The 25415-nt window shown below is 47.7% G+C and overlaps 1 protein-coding gene across 2 annotated transcripts in view; it reads right to left on the bottom strand.

Annotated features, from left to right (window-relative positions):
• Positions 1-306: 306 nt before the first annotated feature.
• The window catches only part of LOC119461684 (aurora kinase A-B), a 42400-nt gene continuing 17291 nt past the window's right edge, over positions 307-25415 (bottom strand). For both annotated transcript variants that reach the window (XM_037723053.2, XM_049671884.1), the window contains exons 4-7: positions 20814-20952; positions 16769-16917; positions 8633-8864; positions 307-770 (exon numbers count right to left, since the gene is read on the bottom strand). In XM_037723053.2, the coding sequence (XP_037578981.1) occupies positions 666-770; positions 8633-8864; positions 16769-16917; positions 20814-20952 (625 nt within the window). In that variant the 3' untranslated portion in view covers positions 307-665. The remainder of the gene's footprint in view (positions 771-8632; positions 8865-16768; positions 16918-20813; positions 20953-25415) is intronic.

Genomic DNA, 25415 nt, shown 5'->3' with positions numbered 1-25415 from the left:
GATCACTGCCACAGTAGCCAATGCCTTCCATATTTTCACAACACGGTTGTGTTAGAGCGTTGCGGCTACAGCCAGTGCACTCAGCTGGTGGTGGAGCTGTTGAAATGAATTGGGGCGACCCGGACGCAGCCAGCACACAGTCAATTTCATTGAGTGAATGTATGTGCATGTGATCATGTCCGAGTGCGTGCAGAGATGCGATCTCAATAAGTCAGCACAATGTCCATAATTTGACATTCACAACTGTATAACTTTCCACATTCTGTGGTCTGTGGAAGGTACCTCTCAATGAAGGAACAAACAAAATTGTACTAACTAAAAGAACATGTTTATTACATATTGTACCACAGTTTAAAAGACGGTTTACATAATGCTTGTATTCATCATACAAGGTCAGTGTAGGCCAAAATGATAGAGAGGCTGAAATGGCGTGCATACTATAAGGAGTGGTGCATCTCGTACGGAAAAATTTTACGGTGCTCTGAGCTTCAAGGTTAGCTACATAGGTGAGGCACAAGTTGCCGCACTGACAGTTTGATGACATTGCACACTAGAAGCTGTAGAAGAGCTCACCTGCGAACACATCATCCACAAGTCCCAGACAATGCACACAATGTGACTGTACATGCTATATACATCAGCCGTAACAGCTCGCACTCGCTTTATTACAAGGTGCGGCATTGGATGGTAGTGTCCGCATTGTTCACAACCCAAGGGTGGGCCTTGACTTCATCCAGGGAAATGCGCTCAGCAGGTCGTCTCCTCACAAGCTGTCACAAGCAAAACAAGGCAAGGGCAGTGTTTTAGGTTGCCATCTTTCACTGAGCCTAAGGCGTTCAAGAACATAAAGGAGTTATCCATTTTTTTTATAAATGCCTGCCAGCCTGTGAACTTTAATATTTGTAAAAACCACATGGACATGACACTGATGCGGGAAGGAAGGAAAGAGTGGAGAAGGAAAGGCAGGGAGGTTAACCAGTTCAGCACAACCGGTTTGCTACCCTACACATGGGAGCGGGATGAGGAGGAATGAAAGATGGGGAGGAGAGAGAGAGAGCACACAGCACAGCACACACATCGTCAGTCACAGTCCGTCACTCTTGCGTGGTACCTGACATCACTGTCACAGCCGCTTGTCCAAGCCCGTTGCTTTTAAAAACCGAAGTAGCGGGGAGAGCGATAGCACTAATTTTGCTTTGAAGCTTGCCCTGAGCACATGCCTTCTGAGGGACACATACGCATTTTCTCAACAAATGATTTACCTGTAGACGCAGCACACAAACAGCAGTAAACTTGGAACAGCCCAAACTGACAAACAACACGCTGCTTTTACATCAGTGACTTTTTTCACTAACATTGCTGTTTACTATTTGGCCCGTTTCAGAAACTTCTCTACACAAACTTGCTCAAAGTAAATACTCCTCCGGCGTTCTTTCCTCCCCAGGGAACTTCCAACAGAAGGTTAGGATATCGACGAGGGAAACTTTTTAACTAACGGAACTTATTTTCCCGTAAAGCTTGTAGCGAAATTTGCAAAGTGTAACATGAGCCCAAATTTGTAAACATTATGAAAAATTTGGGACAGCTGGCAGTATGTTTAAGTGAACATGAAGTAGAACATGAACGTAGAAGTGCAAGTATTCAACTTACCATGAACAGCAAGTATAACGAACAGCAGTAAAATCCCCTTAAAAATTTTTCTATACAATTTTTATTTTATACAGTTAAACCTGTATATAACGAAATTGACAAATTCCCGAAAAAACTTCGTTATAAAGAGGATTTCGTAATATGCAGGTTCGGCACGAAAATTCGAAAAAGAAACGCTTACGTATTTATTCTAACGTACCCTCAATTGCAACGTGCACCTCTTTTCCCCCCTCTCTTTTCAAAAGAGAGGGGGAAAGAAATCCTTTACAGTAGCGCGTACCTCATGCTTTCATACAGAAATACAACTATGTATCGCTCAAAATTTACTCCCAATACACTAAAGTTGCGACGAACAAAACAGTCCCAGTTTTGCCCAAAAGGCGAAGCATCGATTGCGACAGCAAATTAGCAGACAGCTATACGAAGTAAGGGTAGTAGTTTTATCGGCCGTATAAGCTTGTAAATATTTGCTGTTTAACTAAATTCGTAGACTAAGCACACGTACTACAGCACATGGTCGAAGCTACGGGAGCTAGGCTCGAAGTGCGTAGGAGGCAGCCACATTGAAATGCCGATGGCGATATGGTAGCGCAAATTTGTGGTCGTACTCGATTCTAACACGCAGGCAATTTGTGGACCCATTTTCTCGGAAAAAAAGTGCGCATTAGATTCTAGTAAATACGGTAGGTAAGCAAAAGGGTAACAGACGGCAGAGCTCACCCAAAACATTTATTTTGCAGTAAAAAACTGCGTGATTTTGCTTTGTTGTTTGTTCATGATGGACGGCAGCACTGACCGTTCGTACGACATCAATGAACACAATACTCCGTCATCGTCCAACGAACCCGCGGCGCGGCGCGAAAGGTCGATGGTGTCGAGCACCTCCTTCGCGGAGGTCATTGAGCGTGCCGAGTCGTCCTCTCAAGATCCGTTGTCATCACTGCGGTGTCGGATAGTTTCTGCCAGAACCTTATCCGTCATCTCAGTTGCGACAGCGCAGTTGTGCACATACAAAAACTGCGGATAAAAAATGCAGGCCCGCCTCGCGCATGCACGCACACATACGCTCGCTCTCGCCTCACAATTGCCGTGAATTCGAGCACACCAAGCGCAACGCCGCCGCTTCGCATTCCGCCGCGGCAGAGAAGGTGCTTCCGGTTGCTGCTCGCCCAAAAATGACAAAATTTGGGGCGAAATCTCTAGGTTGTCAGCGGGGAAAATTCGATATTTCGAGGGGGGCTCCCGCTGCCACTTTATTACGTAGAGGTCTCAAATGCATGTGCTTCTATGGAGTAACGGCGGGAAATAAAAAAACTTTGGTACATCCAGGAATTCGTTATATGGAGGTTCGTTAAAGCAGGTTTAACTGTATATCGAAATGCCTATATATCGAACCTTTTTCTGATCCCCCTCAGATTCGACATATCCGGGTTCGACTGTACTGCAGTTGACATTTTTGCCATCGAAATACATGTTTTGAGCTGTGATCAAAGACTTGTTAGTTTTGCTGTAACCGATAGTCTCTTAGATTGTACATTTCTGTTTTCATTATAGGAATAGATTACTTACTGAAGTAAAGAATGGCTAAACTAATTATATATTTAGTACTTTGCAATATATATGCTAACTCATTTATATTGCCACGACCTTGACACAAATGACAGCCGCTCGGTGCAATTCGGTGCAACATGCTAGGCATGTTGGATTGCTCCCCGAAGAAGACTACGACGAAGGTGCCAGGACAGCTTCATAAAAGATCTATAGCTTTGACCGAAGTCTTGAGAAACTGGTGGAGTTGCTGGGTACGCGTCTATGTACTCTGACCCCCAGGAACTGGAAGCGGATAACCTACGCAAAAGCCGATGGCTTCAAAGACTGCCTCCGGAATACGGCCTGCAAGATCTGCCAAGGATGTCGACCACAACCGCAAGCCAGACACAGGAGACATAGGGTACAGGACAGCCTCCTGCGTCACTGGTTCTCCACATGCCACGCTGGTCGCGGCCGTTCCATGGTGAGCCTTTTGAGGACGTGGAAGACTGGCTCGATGACTTCGATCGTGTGGCCAAGGTTAATTATTTGGATGAACGGAAAAAGCTAAGGAACGTGTACTGCGCCCTAGAGGACTTTGCCCGAACATGGTTCGCTAACCACGAGCCATCCATCACCACCTGGCAAGAATTTCAACGGCAGATACGCGATACGTACAGCAGTCCCGCAAGAGCTAGCAGAGCAAGCCCTTCAGACTAGGGTTCAAAAGCCGAATGAAAGCGTAGCCATGTTCGTAGAGGACATGTCGCGACTTTTCAAGTGTGCTGAACCTGACATGACTGAGGCCTGCTGATGCGTGCAGTGAAAGAGCAGCTGTTTGCTAGACTGATGCGAAGGCCTCCAGCTACAGTAGCTGAGTTCATCAGTGAGGCGACAACAATGGAGCGAGCCCTTCAGCAACGCTCCTCATCTACGATTGCCAAATTAGCCTGGGATCAACATCTTCTCTCTCGTGGCCCTGTGACACTGACGCGCTTCGAGAGCTTGTGCGTAGTGTCGTGCGTGAGGAGCTCGATCGACTACAGGGAGTGCGATTTCAGCCGACCGTAACATCTCTCACAGATATCGTCCGCAAAGAAGTCCGCCAGGCGGCACAGCCATTCGTGCAAACCAGACCTGAAGCCGCCCCCGTACTGACTTATGCGCAAGCAGTGAGGCTACCTGCGCAGCCCGTGAACCACCGTAACCAGCCTTCTTCTGAAGAATTGCTGTACCACTTCTAGGGCCAAACTTCACGTACAAATATGTACGAGTCCACGAGCCCCCGAATCAATACTGACGCGCAATAAGTTGGCACGTGCGCCACTGGCCCCTTGAGGCGAGAACGACGAAGTTCATGGTTGCGCGCGCGCTCTCCGAGGTCCAGCCATTGCTAAAGGCTGACGTTTTTTGCCTATCTGTTGCTGGTCATCTATTCTAGCTGTACTAGCTGGGTGACAATACGCGAAAGTCAGACGTGTGGAGCGCACCTGACTATCAGCCACTCTGCTTCCACTGTGGCGAAGCGAGCCACTTGTACCATGCATGCTATTACCGCAGAATAGGACTTCAGGGCTATCACCCTGGCGCTCGTCGCCCACGTGAGGGAAAGCGCCCAAGAGAAATCCAGCAATTGAGAGTTTTAGATTAGGGGGACGCAAGCGTTGGGGTCCCCTAGCGGTTGGGGCCAACTGTAATGCGCATGCATATAGGCCTCTGTGCATGCGCAGAATCGTGGCCCCAAGAACTAGGGGGCGCCAACGCTTGCGTTCCCCTAATCTAAAACTCTCTAATATCTAGCCAGTCAACATCCGTCACCATACGCACAGTTCCCACTGTTTGAACAGTCTCTGCCAACGACCCGATCTCCATCTCCACAGAGGCGCCAGTCACGATCACCACCTCCTCGACGATCGGCGTCACCTAGTCGCTACACTACATTCTCCGCTTCCATGGGCAACCGGCCCACGAGCCCAAGTTGGGGAAACTAAGAAACAGCGACCTCCGGGGGCGGGGCCGCTGTCCAACGCACTTCGAAAGACCCTCCGCTGCGACACCCCGACGTCGACGACGACGACGATACCGACGACGACAATGCTGACTGCGTACCTTCGGCACCTTTCTTTGCAAACCGTGAACCTGTTTCAGCCGACATACTCGTTTCTGTAGACCATGGGTTCTCAAAGTGGGTTCCGCAGGCCCCTGCTTGGGGTTCCGCGGGACACTGATAAATTTTCCGAGGTCCCGTGGTCGCCAAGTGGCTAAAACGGCAAACACAAGGTGCGCTCAATCCACACAACCCCCCTTACTCATGCTCGAGTGTCAAAAAGCACATCACAGTGTGTAACGGCAACGCGTGAACTGCGCAATAAATCCGCAACCAGCTTGTAGACACCCAACCTCCGAAAACTGGCAGCCATGGGCAGCGCGCCTAAGCTTTCACACTTGAATCTAGGAGACCATAACTTAGCACCATGCGCATTTCTCCCATTTGCAGACAGGGTAGGTGCCAATTGCGTGCGCACGGACGTATATGTCGGCAGCATAAAAAAATTAATGCGCGGAGCACCGCAAATGCGCGCCGCAAAAGAGCAAAAACTGCGCTAGCGTCCAAAAACGAAGCGGCGCAGTCCACATCGCTAGGGTCCTCAGCGGCAATCATATGCGATACGTGACTGGCAGCAATGCCGGAACGCTTCGTGTCTATACTTTATCTCACAAGCTGTTGTAAGCACTGGGGAAGCTGCACAAATTCCTAGCCAATAGGAAAGCCGAATGCCCCTCGAGGTGTGTTCATCTGAGCCGCGTCGTCTGCTCAGTGTCTGCTTGCCATCCTGTTACATGCTCCATGGTTGGTGGATTGACGCAAAAAAATTTTTTTGACGCCGTAACCATAAGCTGCGTTTACATACATGCGACAGCAGGGCTTCACTTTACCTGTACTCTTTCCGTCCAGTTACCTTGCAGCATCCTTAACAAGCAATAAGGACGAACGCATTCATAAATATTCACCTACGGCACATCGTCTGTTCGGCGTCTATACTTGGCGTTTGCTCGCTACCGTTAACCAGTGCTATGCTAGAGCGGGGTACAAAATTAATGATGCAGTGAACAATGCATCTGCTAATGCTATGGCGCCATTTCCTAACTAGAAATCAAACCAGTTTTACGGCTCGGTGTCGTGTCTGTAGTCCTAACAGCGTGAAAACAAACAGCTGATCATCTCAATAATTACGACAAAACATACCTAATGTTTTGATCTCAGCTTGAGATGAGACGTAGAGATGACGAATTTTGCCCCTTGTTTCTTGCCGACAGGTCGGAGAGCCAGATTTGTTGGTTCATTTATTATACTGGCAGAGTGCTCTAGGCAGGTCATTCTCGGCATGGACTTTCTTCGGGAGTACGGCCCAATCGTAAACCTTCCTGAGTTGCTTCTCACTTTTTCCAGCGAACACGCAACTCATTCGGACGACTATCACCCACAGTCTACGGTATTATGCATTTCGGGTGACTGCGCTACTTTACCACCACGGTGTACTACGTTGATCACCATGGAAACAGACGACGATCCTCCCCATATTGGAATCGCTGAAGGCAATCTGTCAGTCTTGCTGGCTCGAGAGGTTTGCGTAGCCCGCGGCATCTTGTAGCTGTCGTCACGGACTGCTCAGATTTTAGTGACCAATTTCAGTTGTGAATACGCAACACCTCCACCAGTTTGTCACAGACAAAACCACTGCAAAGCCACTGCTTACCATTCCCAGACAAGTGGGCACACAGAAAGGCAAAACAAAACGATAGCTGATATCAGGGGTTCTCAAGCATGTTCATTCCGGGGAACCCTGCTAAACTCCATGAAGTACCAAGGAACCCCCCCCCCCCACCCCCTGAATTAACCGAATTAAAATGTCCTAATTACACTAATGTCCAATTATCCAGAGTATCAAGAAAACAATAAATGAATGCTTACTACTTCAACACGCTTTTATTTACTGAATGCATCAGCAAATCTTGTTTCTATTTTGCACAAAAGCAGTGAGGAAGCTGAAATTCTTGTCATCTCATGACTAATTAAGGGCTAGCAGTGGCGAAGGCTTCGCAACATCCTTCACAGCACGGCCGTGGCGCGCGTCTTATCTGCAGACACGCTTTTCACTACCACGCGCACATCCGGTTATTTTTTCGCTAGAGAGCTGGTCGCCAACAAATCGGCCGTCCATCGCGATGTAGCCGGTGCTCTTAATCTTTGACATTTTTGCACCGAGTCAAAGCGCAACTACTGCTTGCCGCAACCGCTGCTGATGAAACCGCGGCCGTTATCGACACGATCATGGACGGCGACCTTGCGGTTCAGAAGGCAGGCAGCCGACGCACGCACCAAGTCAAAACGAAAGTACCATTTGCTGCAACAAGTGCAGACGAATCCGCAGTCGCTATCGACACGATCATAGATGGCGACTACGCAGTTGTGAAGGCACGCAGTGGACGCGCGCACCGAGTCAAAACTAAACTACTGTTTGCTGCAACCACTGCGGACGAGACTGTGGTGGCTATCGACGCGATCACAGATGACGACTACGCACTTATGGAAGCACGCGGCTAGCCGCCAACGCGGTGTTGCGCGTGGCGATTAACGCAACAATAAGGGCTTTGAGGGCACAAATAAGCACAAAGCATTCCGGCGTTGCTGTCAGTCACGTATCATGTACGATTGCTGCTGAGGACCCTAGCGATGCGGACTGCGCCACTTCGTTTTTGAATGCTAGTGCCGTTTTTGCTCTTTCGCGGCGGGCATTTGTGGTGCTCCGCGCATTTATCTTTTGATTCCTCCATTGTATACGTCAGTGCGCACGCTATCGGCACCTACCCTATCTACAAACGGGAGAAATGCGCAGGCGCTAATTTTGGCGCACTTCGGCGCAAAATTGGGTATTTTTATCAGGATGGCGTAGGAAATCTCGTATGGCGCAATCTGGCGCAGGAGTTGGAGCACTGTTAACGGTATCACTATCACAGTTCGGTACTAACGGTACCGAACTGCCAATCTCCAGTGCATACATAATCCGCATCGAGACGATGCTTCTAGGGAGGGGGTAATGCCACGACCTTAACAAAGATGACAGCTGCTCGGTGCAATTCAGTACAACATGCTAGGCATGTTGGATTGCTCCCCAAAGAACACTACGACGAAGGTGCCAGGACAGCTTCATAAAAGATCTATAGCTTCGACCGAAGTATTTTGTGGTTTTGTCTGTGACAGTATCTGTTCGATTGTATAGAGGATGGACAATCTTTCCCTTCAGTGTCCCTTTTAAGTGTCACTTGATGAGCTGGCCACACGTGCAAGCTGCGAGTGGTTCAGACAGTGTGCCACTCACGGCCACCCGCCCCATCCATGAAAATAACGCTGCGGCTGCCATGGTTGGGCCACAGTGTGTTCAATGCTCACCTTGCCAATGAGGTCCCGTGCGTCGGCGCTCACAAATGGAGGGTACACCACCTTGGCTTCGCGGATGCGCCGGTAGGTATCCTGCGTTGTGGGCGACTCAAAGGGTGGCTTTCCCACCAAGAACTCGTAGATGAGGATGCCGAGAGCCCAGTGGTCCACTTTCTCGTCGTAAATGGCACCCTCAATCATCTCCGGCGGCAGATAGTCCAGTGTGCCACACATAGTGGCCCGCCTACAAAGAAAAGGCAAGACACGATGCAGTGAATGCGGCAGCAAAAAAGATATAAAAAGTACACAAGTCCCCTCACCGAATAAAGAACAGAAGAGCACAGGGGCCAATGAAAGCATCACATGCACACAATACAATAGAGACCAATACCATAGAGCGCATCACACGATCTGCTGGTTAGCATAAACCTTCAGAGGGCCAATATTCTAGTTGGGTGGAAGAAAGGAACTAGGGCAGGCCATGTAATGCGCAAGGCAGATGACCAGCGGTCCACCAGAGTTACAGAATGGGTGCCCAGAGAAAGGAAGCCCAGTTGAGAACGGCAGAGAACTACGTGTGATGAAGTTGGGAAATTTCCAGGCATAATGTGGTCAGCTGGTCCAGCAGTGGACATCAAATAGGCTGATGATAATCGCAAACCTTTAGAATACAGACAGCTGAGCAAGTTGATAGGGATTAATGGTACACACTGATGTACGACACACATGGAGTGCCCGTACATGTCCATGATTGACGGAGTGGCACTACCTTCCTACGAGCATGAGAAGATAGTTGAAGTCATCGTCAGGGGTGGGCAAAAGTACTTTGCAAATGTGCATAATACAGATACAAGACACTAAGGCGACGAGTATTTAAGATAGGACTTCAATACATTAGTTATTTCATTGTAGCTCAACTGCAGGGCACGCTGCAAATTTACAGGTAGGTATTTTTGCAAAATGCTTATCTCCCACCAGCAGACTTCCTTCGAAACTTCCTCTACCGACACAAATTTTTTCTAGCAATGCAGTAAATTCCACAACAGTTTATGGGGCCTGCCAAGCGTGCAGCAGATCAATGCAAATAAGCTGTGGAATCAAAATTTTTCATGCAGCTTTATCAGCACGATGCACTGTTTCACAGTCCACTACGCGATTATTTAATGAATAAACTTCAGAAACATTTCTGTTTGCCTGTGGCACAGATTGTTCTTGCTGCAACTATCAAGTTCAAAGTCTGGAAATTCTTAGTAAACAGATACAGGGGTGGGACTGCCCAAAGTCAATTTGGAGCAATTTTTGGAGCAAGTGAAATTTCGTCTTGGAGCAGTTAGGAGCAGACAAAATTTCATTTTGGAGCAATTTAGAGCAGACCAATCTATATTCGTGTAATGATGGAATACGGCAGTGCACTTTGAAACCATGACGAAACGCAGAATAAACCAACACGAAGCACGTAGTAGAAGCGCACTTTGTAGCTACTATAGCGTACTAGAATATGGAAGAGTGGGTTGAGCAGCGGCACGGCACATGCTTTCCTGTAAAGCCGAAAGCATCGGTGGCACTATGATTGAACTATATACTCCCACGCCGATGCTCATAATGATAGCGGAAAATGTTCTCACATTATATGGCCCAATCGACGCAGTAACATAATTTCTGGGTCACCATATGTCACCGCAGACCCAGAGAGCCGCAATCAACCCTGGGCTGGTATAATGTAAGACTATTCCAATCTGTTTTTTTTTTATTGTGATAGCAATTATATGGACACTCCAGGTGCATTTCCTCCGTCATCGCCGCCGTGATGTTCCATATAATGTCCAGGGGCGATAACATCGTCGACGCGAGCCGTATGCTGCATGTGCGAGGATGAGTCGATGATTGCGGTTCAATCTAGCGTGCGCACGGGAGGAAAGCGGGGTGTAAGCACACCGTCTTCCCTCGCGCGCGAGACACCGAGGGGGGGATCCGGTGCGTATGACGAGGTTACACGGGCCCTATATCTTGGAAGGGATCTGCCATGGGGACAGAGTGCGAATGCTAATAGCTTCATGCGCGCTGTGTTTTTGCCGCTTAGTTCGCATTGAAGCGAGAGGCAGTTGCTACCGCGCTTCTTCACTCCAACGTTTTGACAGCGGGTTTCAGCGGTCATCGAGTAGAGATGTGTCCATGTTTGCTTGTGCGCGCGTGACACCACGTTTGTTAATTTAGTTAGTAAGCGAATGCTTACAAGTTTATACTGCCAATAAAACTACTATTCCTACTTCGTATAGCTGTCTACTAATTTTCTATAGCAATCGATGCTTCGCCTTTCAGACGAAACTGACTTTTTATTCCAAATCCACCATTGGCCCTTCGTGATAGGCCAAAATGGCTCACACCTCGCCCATATGGGCATAAAAACAGATTGTAATAGTTTTACATTATAACAGCCCTGGGGACACAGACATCCTCCCGCTGAGCCTGCTGCAGCGCGCGCCTCCCTATTTTCTAGTTTGCTCGAAGCGCCCTGAACCTACTTTTCGTTGTCTTGTGCCTTAGCTAGGGAGTGTCGTGCCACCAGGCCCACTCAACTGTATTCTAGTTCACTGTAAACACAGCCATCCTGGCCATCTGATAGTAGCGACAACAACCGGGAGTGGCCATGTGCGCGTGCCGGCCACTTCTCGAAAGCGCCGAAAAGTCTAGTGCTAAAGGCGCGAACATTACGGGAAACTGTGCGGGAGGCGCCGTCACACGGTGTGCGGAATGTGAAGGGCTGCACTCTTTTTCGGAGAACAAATTTGCTCGCTGTTCGGGGCCACCGCCGGAGCACACATGCTGAAGCCGTTCTGGTGCAGCGTGGTGCAATTTCGGTCAATCTTCTGTGTTTGGCACAGGAATTTGCGTCTGTATCAAAATGGCGCAATTGGCACAGGAGTCCCACCCCTGCAGATAACATCATGAATAATCGAACAATTTTGATTATCTTCCACCAAATTATTTTATCCCATAGAGTGTAGTATTTTTAATACAGTAATCCCTCGTTATAATGAAGTCAGCTGGACAGCTAAAAAATTTGTTATAAGCGATAATTCCATATAAGCGACCACTCGAGAAAAGCTAAAGCAGTCAAGCTTTAATTGCGCAACTACGAGGAAGTCAAAGTACAACGCATTTAGTGAAGCAAAACTTTATTCAGGTGCAAAAAAGGCAGTGAGCTTTGGCTGTTGCAAGTTCCTACCGGGCGTGAGCAACCCCTGCTCTAATTTGACCAAGCATTGCACGAGGCCGTGGTCGCCGCCCATGCATTTAAAACTTATTTTGCAGCAGCTGTACGTACTCCCGCGTCTGCACCATAGTTGGCACTTCACGTGGCTCTTCGTCCCTAGCTCTTCGTCCTCGTCGGGGCCACCAACAGTGTCAATTATCTCCACATCCGTCGCTGGGGCGGCCACAGACAGGAGCAGCAGCGTCAGCCACCCAGATGTCTCGCAGTTGCCTTCTACCTCTTGGCCAACAATTTTATGAATAGCCTCGTACAGATCGCTGCAAGTCCAGTCATCATCAGGCTGGTCATCGCCAGGGTTGCTGACGACGGTGCGAAAAAAGCCGGCGTGCGCAAAGCAGTTGGCGACCTTTTAAAGTGCGAGTTCATTCCATGACAAGTTCCACAAATAGATCGCACCAAGCAAATCCATGTTGTACCTCTTGCTGGCGTCATACGCTGTGAGCATGCGCTGCAAAAGAGCTATGAGGTACAACTACCGGGTGGTCTCAATGATGCCCCGATCCACCGGTTGCAGTGCGCGACTGTGTTTGCAGGCAAAAATTCCACCATGATCGCCTTGAGGTTGTCAGTCTTCCCGAGGCTCAGACAATTGTCAATTATGAAAAGCACTTGCCGATTCTTTGCATCGAATCGTTTATCCAGAAGGAGCACGTAGTCTTCAAAAATAACAGCAGTCATGCCTGCTCGCTTGTTACTTCTTGTCACAGACCCCGTGAATGAGGCGAGGCGCAGACGCCGAACCAATTTCCAAAGCCGACTTATCAGCTTCCGAAAATAATCCCACGAAAGCAAGGACAATTAAGAATGGGCCCTCTGGTGCACCAGCAAATGCCGGTTGCTGTCCAGAGTCAGAGCCCAGAGTTGTCAAAACGAAACAAAATATATTCTTCACACAAGGCAGTTACACACACACTTGCACACTTAGGCTAGACACAACACAATACAAATCAGATGGGTATTCACAAAACACAGGAAAATAATTAACGACAAGCACTAAGAGTTCAACAAGTAAAGTACAAAACGAATAGGAACACTAAGTGTCCAATCGTATTTGCCAGTGCTGGTCTTGAGTCAGACGATCTTGGCATAGCTCGGGGCAAATCTCGAAGAAATGCAGACGCTAGATGAACTCGTCGACTAGCTTGCCGGGGAATCCCCTTCTTCCGCAGACGGTCTGTCTTCCCATTACATCTCTTTACCGGAGCGGTCTGTTCCCCCTTCTGATTCTCGCACGGCGGTTATATAGCCGTCACTGGCGTTCTCGAATCTTCCTATTGGAGTCGTGATCCTGTAGCATGGCCAAAGCCTGGGAATCTTCTAGTCAATTCTCGCATCTTCACCCGCCGCTGTCAGAGCGTCGTCAAGAGGGGGCGGGAGTGTGATGACTCATCCTGTTGGCGCACGCTCACGCAGTAGTAATCTCTCTCTATCTCTCGACTCGCCGGGCGAGAAGGTGCCTCAGCGCCCGCGCTCTCTGTCTCTGGTTACCGTCGCTTCGTCGATGTTCTTCTAGACATCTAGACGCCGTTGGTCGCGTCGCTTGTTTGAGGCGTATGCGCTCTACCCCTCTGTTGAAGTTGCCGTGGAGCCGGCGTGTTCTTTCGCTGGCTTGCGTGACACGCGGCGTGCGCTTTGATTACGTGCTCTTTTGTGACACTTCTGTAGATGCATTCCTTGGAAATAGCTGCATTTCGGAAGCACCGTGGCTTCTCTGCCTTCCCCACTATCAACAAGGGAAGCTTGTCCTTGCCTGTTGCATTGGCACCAAACAGCACCTTGCTCCGTTTTCCTCCGGATGAGGATCTGCCAGCGGTAGTGAACGTGCGATTCGGGAGCATTTTGTTGAAAAATGCAGCCTCATCTAGGTTGTAGATGTCTTTGTCTTCATACTTTTCAACTAGAACTTGGAGCCGATGTTGAAGCCTTACGTCTACAGTGTCACGATTCACGGCTGCGCTTTCGCCAACGATCGGCTTCGAGGTCACCCCGTGTCGTTCCTTGAATCGCTCAAGCCAGCCATTACTGCACTTGAAATCTCTATGGCCCATTTGGAGGGCAAGAGCTTTTGCTTTTGCAGTAAGTGCACGTGTCCATGTACGGGGAGATTTGCACTCCTGGTGTTCTTCAGCCACTGTAGAAGTGCACCTTTCACTTCGGGGTATTTCGAATCGCGATTCCTCTTTCTCTTCGCCGAGTAGCTCTTTTCAAAGCCATCCAGCACAGCTTCCTCGTTTTTCAATACAGTTAATAAAGTAGACGACGGTATGGCGAATTCCTTTGCGATGTCAGTTTCCAGCTGGCCGCTTTTTTCGACTTCTTTTATCAGCAGAACTTTCTGCTGCAAAGTCAAACACTTTCATCCAGAGACTGACGGAACCATTTATCACTGTAGACCACAAAAGCACACACGAAGCACGCCTAATGAAGCACTCCGAATAACACACAATCACGTGGCCTACAGCACACGCCGTTGATGCCAAAGCGACTGAACGCGGCAGGCGACGCAGAAGGCAGACGCTTCAAAATGTCGTCAGGGCATCTCGCTTTCCTCGTCTGTGCGCACTGGTGATGGCGATGGTTGCAATAGCGGGCTTGGCAATTGGCTTCACGTGTAGCAGAAGAAAGGCATTCCTCTTTCTCTTCGCTGAGTAGCTCTTTTCAAAGCCATCCAGCACAGCTTCCTCGTTTTTCAATACACGCTTCAAAATGTCGTCAGGGCATCTCGCTTTCCTCGTCTGTGCGCACTGGTGATGGCGATCGTTGCAATAGCGGGCTTGGCAATTGGCTTCACGTGTAGCAGAAGAAAGGCGATCAGAGTCGTGGAGACCAAGAAGCAGGAACTGCGGAAGGGCACCCGTTGGTGGAAGATTGTGCTAGGGAGGGTAGGCTGGAAGAGGGCAGCTTCGGAGGAGCAGCGATGTCGAAACTGGCAGCAAGGAGGCGAGGAGTTGACATGGAGAGTGGGAGGAGTGAATGGCGTCCAAACGGCTTGCAGACTGGAGAGCCAATGAGGAGGGGAAGGCAATGGGCGCTTTTATAGGGGGGGTGTGCGGAGGTCACGGAAGACTACGAGATTATCGCGCTGGAAAGCGCCGCAAATGCCGTGGCTCTAGTCTGAGGTTGTGCGTTGTGCTCAAAAAACGATTAGCCGCTCATTGTGGGTACGCAGCGCGATCATCAAACTGAACGGTTTTGCAGTAGGGGCTTTGCATGATCACTGGGCAATTTTTTCCCGAGGTGTGCAGCCGTGAAGCTTGCAAAACGCGAGTTTTTCGGCGCACCACTGTCGGGTTCAAGTGTCGGTGTTCGCGGGTTCGAGTGGCGGTGTTCGTGCACCGTCGCGTCCGTGCCATTGACAAACGTCTAGGAACAAAATTCAATGACCCTACCACCTATTTAGACCGTTTGTCTGAAGTCGGATGGCGCGAATCGAGCATGACCGGCTCGAGAAAATTGCCGGGGAAACGCCAGCTTGCATTGACCCGTCATGTTGACAGCATGACTCGCCACTGACGACGCTCGGATTTTTCGTATTTTCGGCCAAGTTATCGGTCGATTTGCACTGTCAAAAGTGCAATGAAGCTAGGGGCAATGTTTTATTGCAATGCAGGCTGATTATGGAAAGCGGCAAGCAAATTTGTAGACCGACTTCTCCAAAGTAGTCTTCCCGATTTGTTAACGTAGCTCCTCGCGTCGAACATGGCACTTATAATCCGGGGGGACACTCCTTTTGTGGTTTTCGGCACGTTTCAGCGCCAGAAGTGCTCTTTAGAGTGGTAAAACTTTGCTCAACAAGCTCACCCCATGGAATGCTACGACGCAAGTCTGCCTGCGGTCTTTTGGCCACTTTTGGGCATCCAACACCACGGTTTCCTGGCATTGCAAAGCATCAGGAAAACTATTTTTGTGTGGATTCTATCACGGGGGACACCAGCGATGCGACTACGACTGAGATTAATGGTTCGGGCACGCTGGACCATGGAATTTGACAGCTTCCGTTGACTCCACAATAGGGAGCACTCAGCATTCACTTGGCACCCGTTACTAGGCGGTCATCGGTCGTGGGTTTGGTACTTCTGTGGCCTGTTCTGTGCCTGCACGAGACTAATTCGTCGGCGGTATTAATTTGACACTACATGCGCAAAAGGGTCGCCGCTGGCGATGCCTCCGCTCGCCACTTCGCTCTAAGCGGGTCAAGCTCTTCGCGCACTTCGAGTAATGCGGCTTAAAATGTATGCGTTTGGATTGGGACCGGAAGAAATCTTGAGTAAAGCGATTTCATTATAACTGTATTTTAGGTTGCCAGGCCTGCTAATGGAATGCAAAATCTTGGCCATGCAGCAAATAAAGCTGGTCCAGATCGACCACCAGCATTTGCCAAGAAAAAGAAAAATGCCGCAAATCCAACGAGTTGAAATCTATATACAGCGAAAGTATGCGCAAGTGGTGCAGAAAGAGTATAAACACGTACAAACACACACAAATTATACCGAGCCTTTGTTAAGCAGAGATGCCAACAACTAGCGAGTAAGACGGACGCCTTGAACACGTCGTGGTTTTAGATGTAGCATGTGCATACGTATGTAGTGCAATTCGAATTCATTCTATCCGGAAGAAGCATTTACTTCCTCATTACCATGCATCTACCGATGCGCGAAGGCGGACTTCCCATTCTTTTTTTTTTTCTCTACCACGCGCAGCCGGTTGCGTACGGTGGCGCGGATGCAAACGCCATCTGGTGGCGCTGTAATGAACCCAGCGGCGTGCATACGCTGCTACGATTGGTGGGCCTATTCGGCAAGAGAACAGCCAGGCCGCAGCCACGGTATCGAAACCCGGCGAGGTTCACAAAGAGAAGCAATGGTCAGACGCACCTGGACGATGGCGCATGCACGGACCAGCCGAAGTCTGCAATCTTGATCTCGCCGTTGAAGCCAACGAGAAGGTTTTCTGGCTTGATGTCTCGGTGGATGACCTTCTGGCTATGGCAAACCTTGAGCGCATTGCAAAGCTGGTAGATGTACTGTGCAAGAGGAGAAACCGCATAAGCATCACAGCAATATGAACACTACATGATAGCAGCAAACACACACACACACACATACAGAGAGAGAGAGAGTGTTTACACGATTGTAAGTCGACCGATTTTTCAATATTTGAAAATCCGAAGCGACTTACAATCGAAACCAAGCTGTGGCGACACAAACGAGATATCAGGGACGCTAGGGCGCAGTTACGACGTTGTGTTTGCTCTGCAGCTCTCCCCATAGCTTTCCATCTGCGTGCTTGTTCGGAAGGATTTAAAAGATTTTAAGAACTTGTACTGCACACACAGCGCTCATGGGAGTGTCGACAGTTTATAAAGGGCCACTGTTCCAATCGCAGCGATACCGACATTCTGAGCAGTGGCACTTCTGGGGAGTACCAATAGTTTATGAAAGATCAGACACTGCTCATGTGTCTCTCTTTGGCTCTTTGTTTGGCGCACTTGACTTGAATGGCAGGCCTGTTTTACTGTCATGCTTCGTCAATCGTCAAGAGTCCAATAAGCATTCGGCGCACATGCACGGCAATGGTTAGGAGAGCTGCCATTTTTTACACTGAAGACACAAACATACGCGGCAGGCCGCAAGTTTGACATTTCTGAACGGGTAGTGGGGGAGTGGTGGCTGCAGCGAGGCAAAGTTTGCGGCTGTGGCAACAAGCAAAGAGGTTTCTGCAAGCTATAGACTGGATGCTTTCTGGAGGCCAAGCTTGCGGCATACAGCACTGAAATGCACGAGTGGTTCCAGCCTGTGACACGCGATATATATGATCATGCAACGAGCCTGGAAGTGGGCATACCCAGGACAAACTTCAATGCCTAAGCCCTGCTGCTGGCTTTGAAGTTTATTAAGAGGACTGGTTTCTCTCTGCGTCAGCATACCAGTGTGTGTCGAAGCTGCCTGCTGCATACGATGAGAAAGTCCGTGCCTTCCATAAGCACTTTCCGTCGTCTCAGAGCATCAATCATTGATTCTACACCTTACATGACTGGCTCCACTAGTTCCTCTTAATTTTAACTAGGATATCAGCTAACCACATATGCCCTCTAAATCACACAGTCTGTTGCCCTGTTTAACTCTTGCAGTCACATGTAGGGTCCCTCCCAACATATTAAAATATTATTGTTTCCAGTTGGATGTCAAGTAGGGTCCAACACTCACAAGTGCACTTTGAGGGAGCTGTTATTTCTCTGCATTTGTAGCAGCATCTATTGAACACTTTTTCAACTATGGATCATCGCACTCTGCCAACTCTACATACAAAGGCAGCACTTTTTTCTTTTTTTTTTAGCGGCACACTCGAAGGAATTGAACATCACTTTTCATGGCACCAAGTGCCGAGAGGCAGTCAACATTTTCACACAAGCAACGTTTTAAATTTAAGACAGGAGGAAGATGACACACACGTTGCAGAATTGGTCTGTTCACATTGATTTTACTGACGAATCCAAACCAACTAGCTCTCCAACAAGCACTGGCGAAGTTCACAAACTAACAAATAAGTGCAGCAGAAATCCGCAAGATGGACGTGGACTAACAAAAGGAAAAGTCAGCCATACACAGATTTAGCAGGAAGTGCAAAGCTTCGTACGGTTTCTAGCTCAATTAATCTGCACCAATTTTGCCCCCCTTACAAGACTGTGTCTGCTATAGAATGAACCTGCAACAAGGTGACCCTATTTCAGCGCTCTTCTATGAAATGTGTTCCATTAAAGCAGCACTGGTGACTGGTTGACATATCCACTAACACCTTGGCATGGTGAAAGCAGCAGCGCAGATTAATTGCTATGGTGCTTGCTCTTTGTCTGTGCAGTGTTGCACCTAGTAGGTGCAAACTGCACCCAATAATTGATAGTGCAGTTGATGAAATGGTGGATTACGTCCCAATCTACCATTGCATCAAAACACCAACTTGCTGAACAACAAGACATGGGCGAACGTCTGGATAATGATCACCGATGTGATAAATTATCCGATATAAACACGTCAATATAGGATTTGTTTGGTGAAGCATTATTTTAATGAGTATTCTACTGACAAAACCAATAACATTTGATCCATGACAATATTGTTCACATGAAGTGAATATTAGTTGGCTCACACGTCGTAGTACGTGTACTATGGTAGCAAGAACATGTCAAATACTTAGCAAGAGCAACTTCAAGCTCCACAATCTGGACATACATGGACATTTTAGCCAATAGCTTGGCTTGGCTGGCCCACAGCCAGCATGCCAGTGCACCGATTCCACGCGATCACACAATTACATTTTTAACAGTGCAAACCACATTTGTAATTTAGCATTATTTACATGCCACGTACTGGCGCAGTAAGTCACAAACGAGCCATAAGAAATGACAGGAGGCCCCTTGCTGGCCTGTCAGAGGCACCACGCTTGCGTTTGTTTTGTATTAACTTGATCACATACATTTTTTTTAAAGCCAATGTCTTCCTTGGTGTGTTACCACCACTCTTCTGCATTAGGTATGTTCGTTTTTTACCTCTGTTTCTTGTCGTTCATTAAACAAGCACTTGTCCTTGTCGTCCTGTCTTACTTTGGACTTCTATCTTATTAACCCTTTAGCCGCCAACCCCGAGCTGTACTCGTCACCCGAGTTTCTACCAATATCACCAATGACGAGTCACACTCGTCCGGCCCCATTTTCCACTCCTTCCACCGCCAAAGACTTATCACAGTTGTCAATTGCTTTGCTTGCAATTTTCAACCCTAGATGGTGGTAGTTGTCTATGAAAAATCACATTTTGTACCTTTCGCGCGTGTTTTAAGCCTGGCAACAGTAATTTCATAATGGCACTTCGCAAGAAGCCGCGCCATAGGCGCCAACCATAGGCGCCCCCCCCCCTCCAAAGTTTTTCCGAGTCGTTTATCAACAGCATGTGAAATGCACGTGAAAGATATGTGTCTCAGTATTGCTTCTCTTTCCAGTAGGCAATGCTAACAACTCCTGAAAAATAAAAAAATTTAATAAATTACGACATTATGGATGGAACCATCGCCACTTGCATGCAGAGGTCATAAATATATAATTCACTCAGTAACCAAGAAGAGACCCAGCCAGATTCACATGAAATCAGAATCAATAGCAGTCATGCGCAGCAGCGCTTATACTTGCACTCACAGTTGACAGTTGACAAGAACTTTATTAAAAGGTCCTGAGGAAAAAGATTGGGGGAGCCGAAGGCACCCCAATCAAGTTGGTGGCTCCGCCCATGACGGAACCGGGAGCTGGTGACTCTCGGCGACGTCGCGGGCCCTCTGGACGGCCTGTCGTTGATGCGTAAAGTCCGCGCTTTGCAGTAGGGCGTCCCACTTGGACTTGTCGTGAAGATCAGAGCCCGCGTTGGACGGGCACAGCCAGAGTAATTATATATATATATATATATATATATATATATATATATATATAAATCTGGCTCCAGCAGCCAGACCAGCCCTTAGTCCAATAGGATTAAAAAGCATTTAATCTTATCTGACAGACATTCCATCAATAAATATTTTCCAGACCTTCGTATATGAATTGAGTCGTTACCAGTGCTGGCACACTAATTTGGTGTTCCCTTTAATAAGAGTAGAACATGCTATGCACCTCAATTCACGGTTGCCTAAGTAACCCACAGCTAGCAAGGGTCTTGTTAAGTGATGTGATTACCCTCCTGAGCATGTGCTGCACTGCGTTTCTTGCCGAAAATTTGGAAGCATAAACATTGTGTTCAGTTGTCCGATATTCAATTTCGATATTCGGCTTTATTTTCTTGATTCGATTCAATATTCAATTCGAAATCTATTCGCACACTCCTAGTATTTTCATGTAGGCTGTAACTTGGTTACGACGAGTTTCGACTGTCCTCTCACCGTGGCAGCCCTCTTGTCACTGAACCTTTTGGCCGACGTGAGCTGGCGGTAGAGCTCGCCCTGGGGTGCGTACTCCAGGATCAGGTAGACCCTCGTCTCATCGTGGAACCAGTTATAGAGGCACAAGATGTTGGGATGCCTGAAAAACATTGCACAATGTAACCGACATGATGCATTGCTTAAACGAAGGGGCCCAAGCATAGATATGGCTCTTTCAACTTGAAGATACAATCTGTTTTAGCTCAAAGTTTGAGCAGAGGTGACATTTCTGATTACACTTCTTTAAATGTAATATGTTTGGATGGCAGTACCTGCCAAGAGATGTATATACAAAAAGAGGTCCCATAGTTAGAAACTGAATTGGGACGATCGTCTGCAACAATACCTAAAGAAATGCATAGATTTTATCAGTCAAAGGAATAACAGCGATCTGATCTGTCCGTATTACCGTGAAACATTGTGCATTGTGTTTTGCCGCAACAGTGACAGACAGCAATACTCACTTCAATGAAGCCTTTCGTTAGCTTTAAAGTGAAGATCTCTTTGCCTTTATCCCCTGGGTTTGGCATGGGTCGGCATGGTTCTTGCCAAGTAGGCTCAATGGGGGAGGGAGGTTTAGCACAAGCTGTAGCAATGTTTGTTTTATTAAATTTGAGTGTCATATGGTTCAATTTAAACCTGGGTCCTCTAGCGCAATTGCAATAGCCAGATGTTCTAACCATTAAACCACAGGTGCAGGCTTCTAATGCACAATTCTCAGCTTCACCATTCTTGGCAGCTAGTGTTTTGAGACAATCGAAACTGCTTCTAGAAGCCCTTCCATAAATCAACTTGACTTGTTAACATTGACTTAAGAATTGTGGACAGTCGTGTGTAGTGGCACCTGGTGGAAATAAAAACAACTACATTGTGCTTCACAGGGGTGGGACTGTCCAAAGTCATTTTGCCGCAATTTCTGGAGCAGGTCAAAATGCGTTTTGGAGCAGTTTGGAGCAGAGAAAATAGCATTTTGGAGCAGCTTGGTGCAGGCCAATCTGAATTTTGGTGGAATAATGGAATACGACAGCGCACTTCAAGACCACAATGAAACACAGAAACAACCAACAGGAAGCTCTTAGTGGAAGTGCACCTCGTAGCTATGGCGTACTAGAATATGGAAGAGTGGGTCAAGCGGCGGCTTGGCGCATGCTTTCCTGTACAGCCGGAAACATTGGTTGCACAACGATCAAACTATATATTTCCGCGCCTACGCTCATGACGATAGCGGAAAATGTTCTCAAATTATGCGATCCAATCGACACTGTAACACGATTTCTGTGTCACCATATGTCACCGCAGACCAAGAGAGCCGCAATGAACCCTGGGCTGGTATAATGTTAAACTATTCCAATCTGTTTTTGTTGCGATAGCAATTATATGGACACTCCAGGAGCATTTCTGGCGTCGCCGTCGCTGTGATGTTCCATACAAAGTCCAGGGGCAATCGCATCATCGCCGCGCGCCGTATACTGTAAGTGCGAGTGAAGAAGATGAGCCGACGAGGGTGAGCCGACGATGGTGGCTTAATCTCACGTGTGCGAGGGAGGAAAGCGGGGACGAAGCGTGCCGTCTTCCATCGCACGCAAGGCACCGGGGGAGCTATGTGCGATAGGGGCAGAGTGCGAGTGCTGATAGCTTCGTGTGCGCTGTTTATCGACGCTTAGTTCACGTTGAAGCAAGGCAGCACAAAGGTGAAGTCGCTTGCTGCTGCCGCGCTTGCTCACTCCAGCGTTTTCACAGCGAGTTTCTGCGGTAATCGAGTGAGATGTGTTCATGTCTGCATGTGCGCACGTGACACCATGCTTGTTAATTTAGTGAGTGAACACGTTTGCATGTTTATACGGCCGATAAAATACTATTCTTGCTTCTTATAGCTGTCTACTAATTTGCTATGGCAATCGATGTTTCACCTTTCGGGCGATACTGCGTCATTTTATTACAAATCCGCCATTAGCATTTCGTGATAGGTCAAAATGGCTCACGCCTCGCCCATATGGGCATAAAAACAGATTGGAATAGTTTTATGTTATACCGGCCTTGGGGACACAGATGCACGCCCGCTTCACCCACGGCAGCGCGTGCCTCCGAAATATCTACTTAGCTCGCTGTGCTTCTCAGCCTATACTTTTTGTTGTTTTGCACCTCAGCTAGGGAGCGCTGCGCCGCTCTGCCCAGTAAATGGTATATTCTAGTACACTCTAAACACAGCCGCCCTAGCCATGTTCCGACAGCAGCGACAACAGCCGGCAGTGGCCGCACGCGCGCCTGCCACTCGCTCGAAGCACTGAAAAGTCCACTGTTATAAGCGTGAAAATTACGAGATACTCTGCGGGAGGTGTCTTCACGCGGTGCGCGTAATGTGAATGGCTGCACTCTTTTTCGAAGAACGAATCCGCTTGCTGTTTGCAGCCACTGCCGAAGCCGTTCTGGTGCAGCATGGTGCAATTTCGGTCAATTTTCTGTGTTTGGCGCAGGAATTTGAGTCTTGATCAAAAATGCACAATTGGCGCAGAAGTCCCACCCCTGTTCTCACCTTCACCACTCCTTGGTCGCGTCAGCTAGCACTTAGAAACAACAGAGACACGCCTTAATGGTTAGAAACACGCAACTGCATACAAAACCACATCATGATTGCATTCTCTCTATTGCCCTTTGCTTATGGCCGCAAGAGGTTTGAAGCAGATAGCATGCGTCCCTCGCCCTTGCGTGCTTTCAGTCGCACATACAGCATACGGCCAATGAGTTTTTTTCTATTGCCGGACGCGACCATCGAGGAGTGAGCCCTTAACAGCTTCGCTGCAAAAAAAGTGCGGGCCGATACCAAAGGCAGTGCGCAGTCCGAAAATGGGGACCATTCACGAGGGCATATGCTAACTTTACGGCAGTGCCGTCAGAAGCTGCAGCGTGTCCAGGGGGAAGCAGGAGAGGGGCCCGACTTCAGAGCACGCCTCGTACACGACGTGTTTCGGCTGTTTGCATATTTGGATAGTCATCATAGCCGAGATCTGCCCGAATTTTTCTTTTATTATTCTTGCTTCTGCAGCTGGGAGCCTGGCATGTGACGACAAGTGCTCCGCACACAAGCAAACTGCTGATAACGTTCTTGTGCGGCAGTGGCATTGACTGCGCATGCCAGCACAACCTGGCATACCCAACGACTAATTTTGCAGAGATTTCACTAAAACAACATTAAAAATCCAACAGGATTTGCTTAAAATCATGGTACAATAACTTCATTTCAATGCAATAAGATGGTCAAAATATTAAATTTCTAAGGCCAGTAAATATTGAATCTTAATTAATAAACCTAGCAACACCCCAAGTACATGGCTACAGTACTGACCTATGGCTCTTATATACAACTACAATTCTGTGGCAGACTGCCTATTGAATTCTATCTTTTTTTTTTTTAGTGCTCAGTAGTTTACACTTTATAGCATGCCAAAGGAGTTGTATGAACAATAACTGCATACCAATATCAATAGTATTATCAAAGACTGATATGCAGATCACTGTTTGCTGAAACAATAAAAATTCACTGGTATATGCCAGATATCCTCATGAACCTGCTAAAATTCCCCAAGAAAAATGTCATGCTAAATGCTTCAACTTCAAAAAGCTTTCTCAGCACAAGAAACACAGACTTAAAAGATGCACATACATACAGACAATGCTGTCATCAGTGTTGTTTCTTGCTCTGAAAAAGCCGTTTGAAGATTAATAAAGACCAACTAGCTCTACTTTCAGTTCTTTTATGCTAAATCCTATTAAAATTTGCTATCTGCCAAATGTGCATTTTTTTGCTACAGAACAAGCTAAAGGGCTCATTCACACTGGCAACTCGCAGATGTCACGCAACCAAGTTGCAAATGATCGCTTTGGTCGAAAATAGATTGTTTTGGTTCAGTCACTCCCTGCTAGACTTTTATTAAATCACGTGACTGCGTTCGCAATGCTTCTGAGCCAATGAGATGCACAGGAACAGAACGTCTGTATATGCTCATGCTTATTTTACATGGCGATATTGGTAGGAGCAGACGTGAACGGCATCGATCGCAATACATTTCGGTGTGGCGACGGGCACATCTTGCTTGCCAGAGGGAGCATCAGTCGCCGTGAGTCACTCCTTGGTCGCAAGTGGCAGTCAATCACCAGTGTGCATGAGCCCAAACAACCACTACATCTGCAGTCGAATGCTGTTGCGATGCTGTATATTTTAATTTTTTTTTCCACTGCAGACTTTGCACTGCCATAATAAATTTTGTTTGCTAGAGTTCATAATCTAAAGAGGGAAGGCACATAGATGTCAGAATGCACATGCAAATGTTCTATAAATATCAAATGAAGAAAAAATTAACCACCCTTGAAGTGAACATCCCCTATTGAAAATATTTCTAAATTAGTCCAGAATATATTAGCTGCCATGGCATCTACAATTAGCTTTTTATGCCTACAAAAGCTCTCGCCTGGCGAATTACCGGCTTTGGTAGCCAATGGATTAACACGTTTAAGTGCAACCTTTTCATGTTTCTTCAACAAATATTTCTCTACCATCTAAATGAG

The sequence above is a fragment of the Dermacentor silvarum genome, chromosome 8, assembly GCF_013339745.2.
Source record: "Dermacentor silvarum isolate Dsil-2018 chromosome 8, BIME_Dsil_1.4, whole genome shotgun sequence".
In the NCBI taxonomy this organism is placed as follows: domain Eukaryota; kingdom Metazoa; phylum Arthropoda; class Arachnida; order Ixodida; family Ixodidae; genus Dermacentor; species Dermacentor silvarum.
This window is presented reverse-complemented; position numbering and strand designations above follow the sequence as displayed.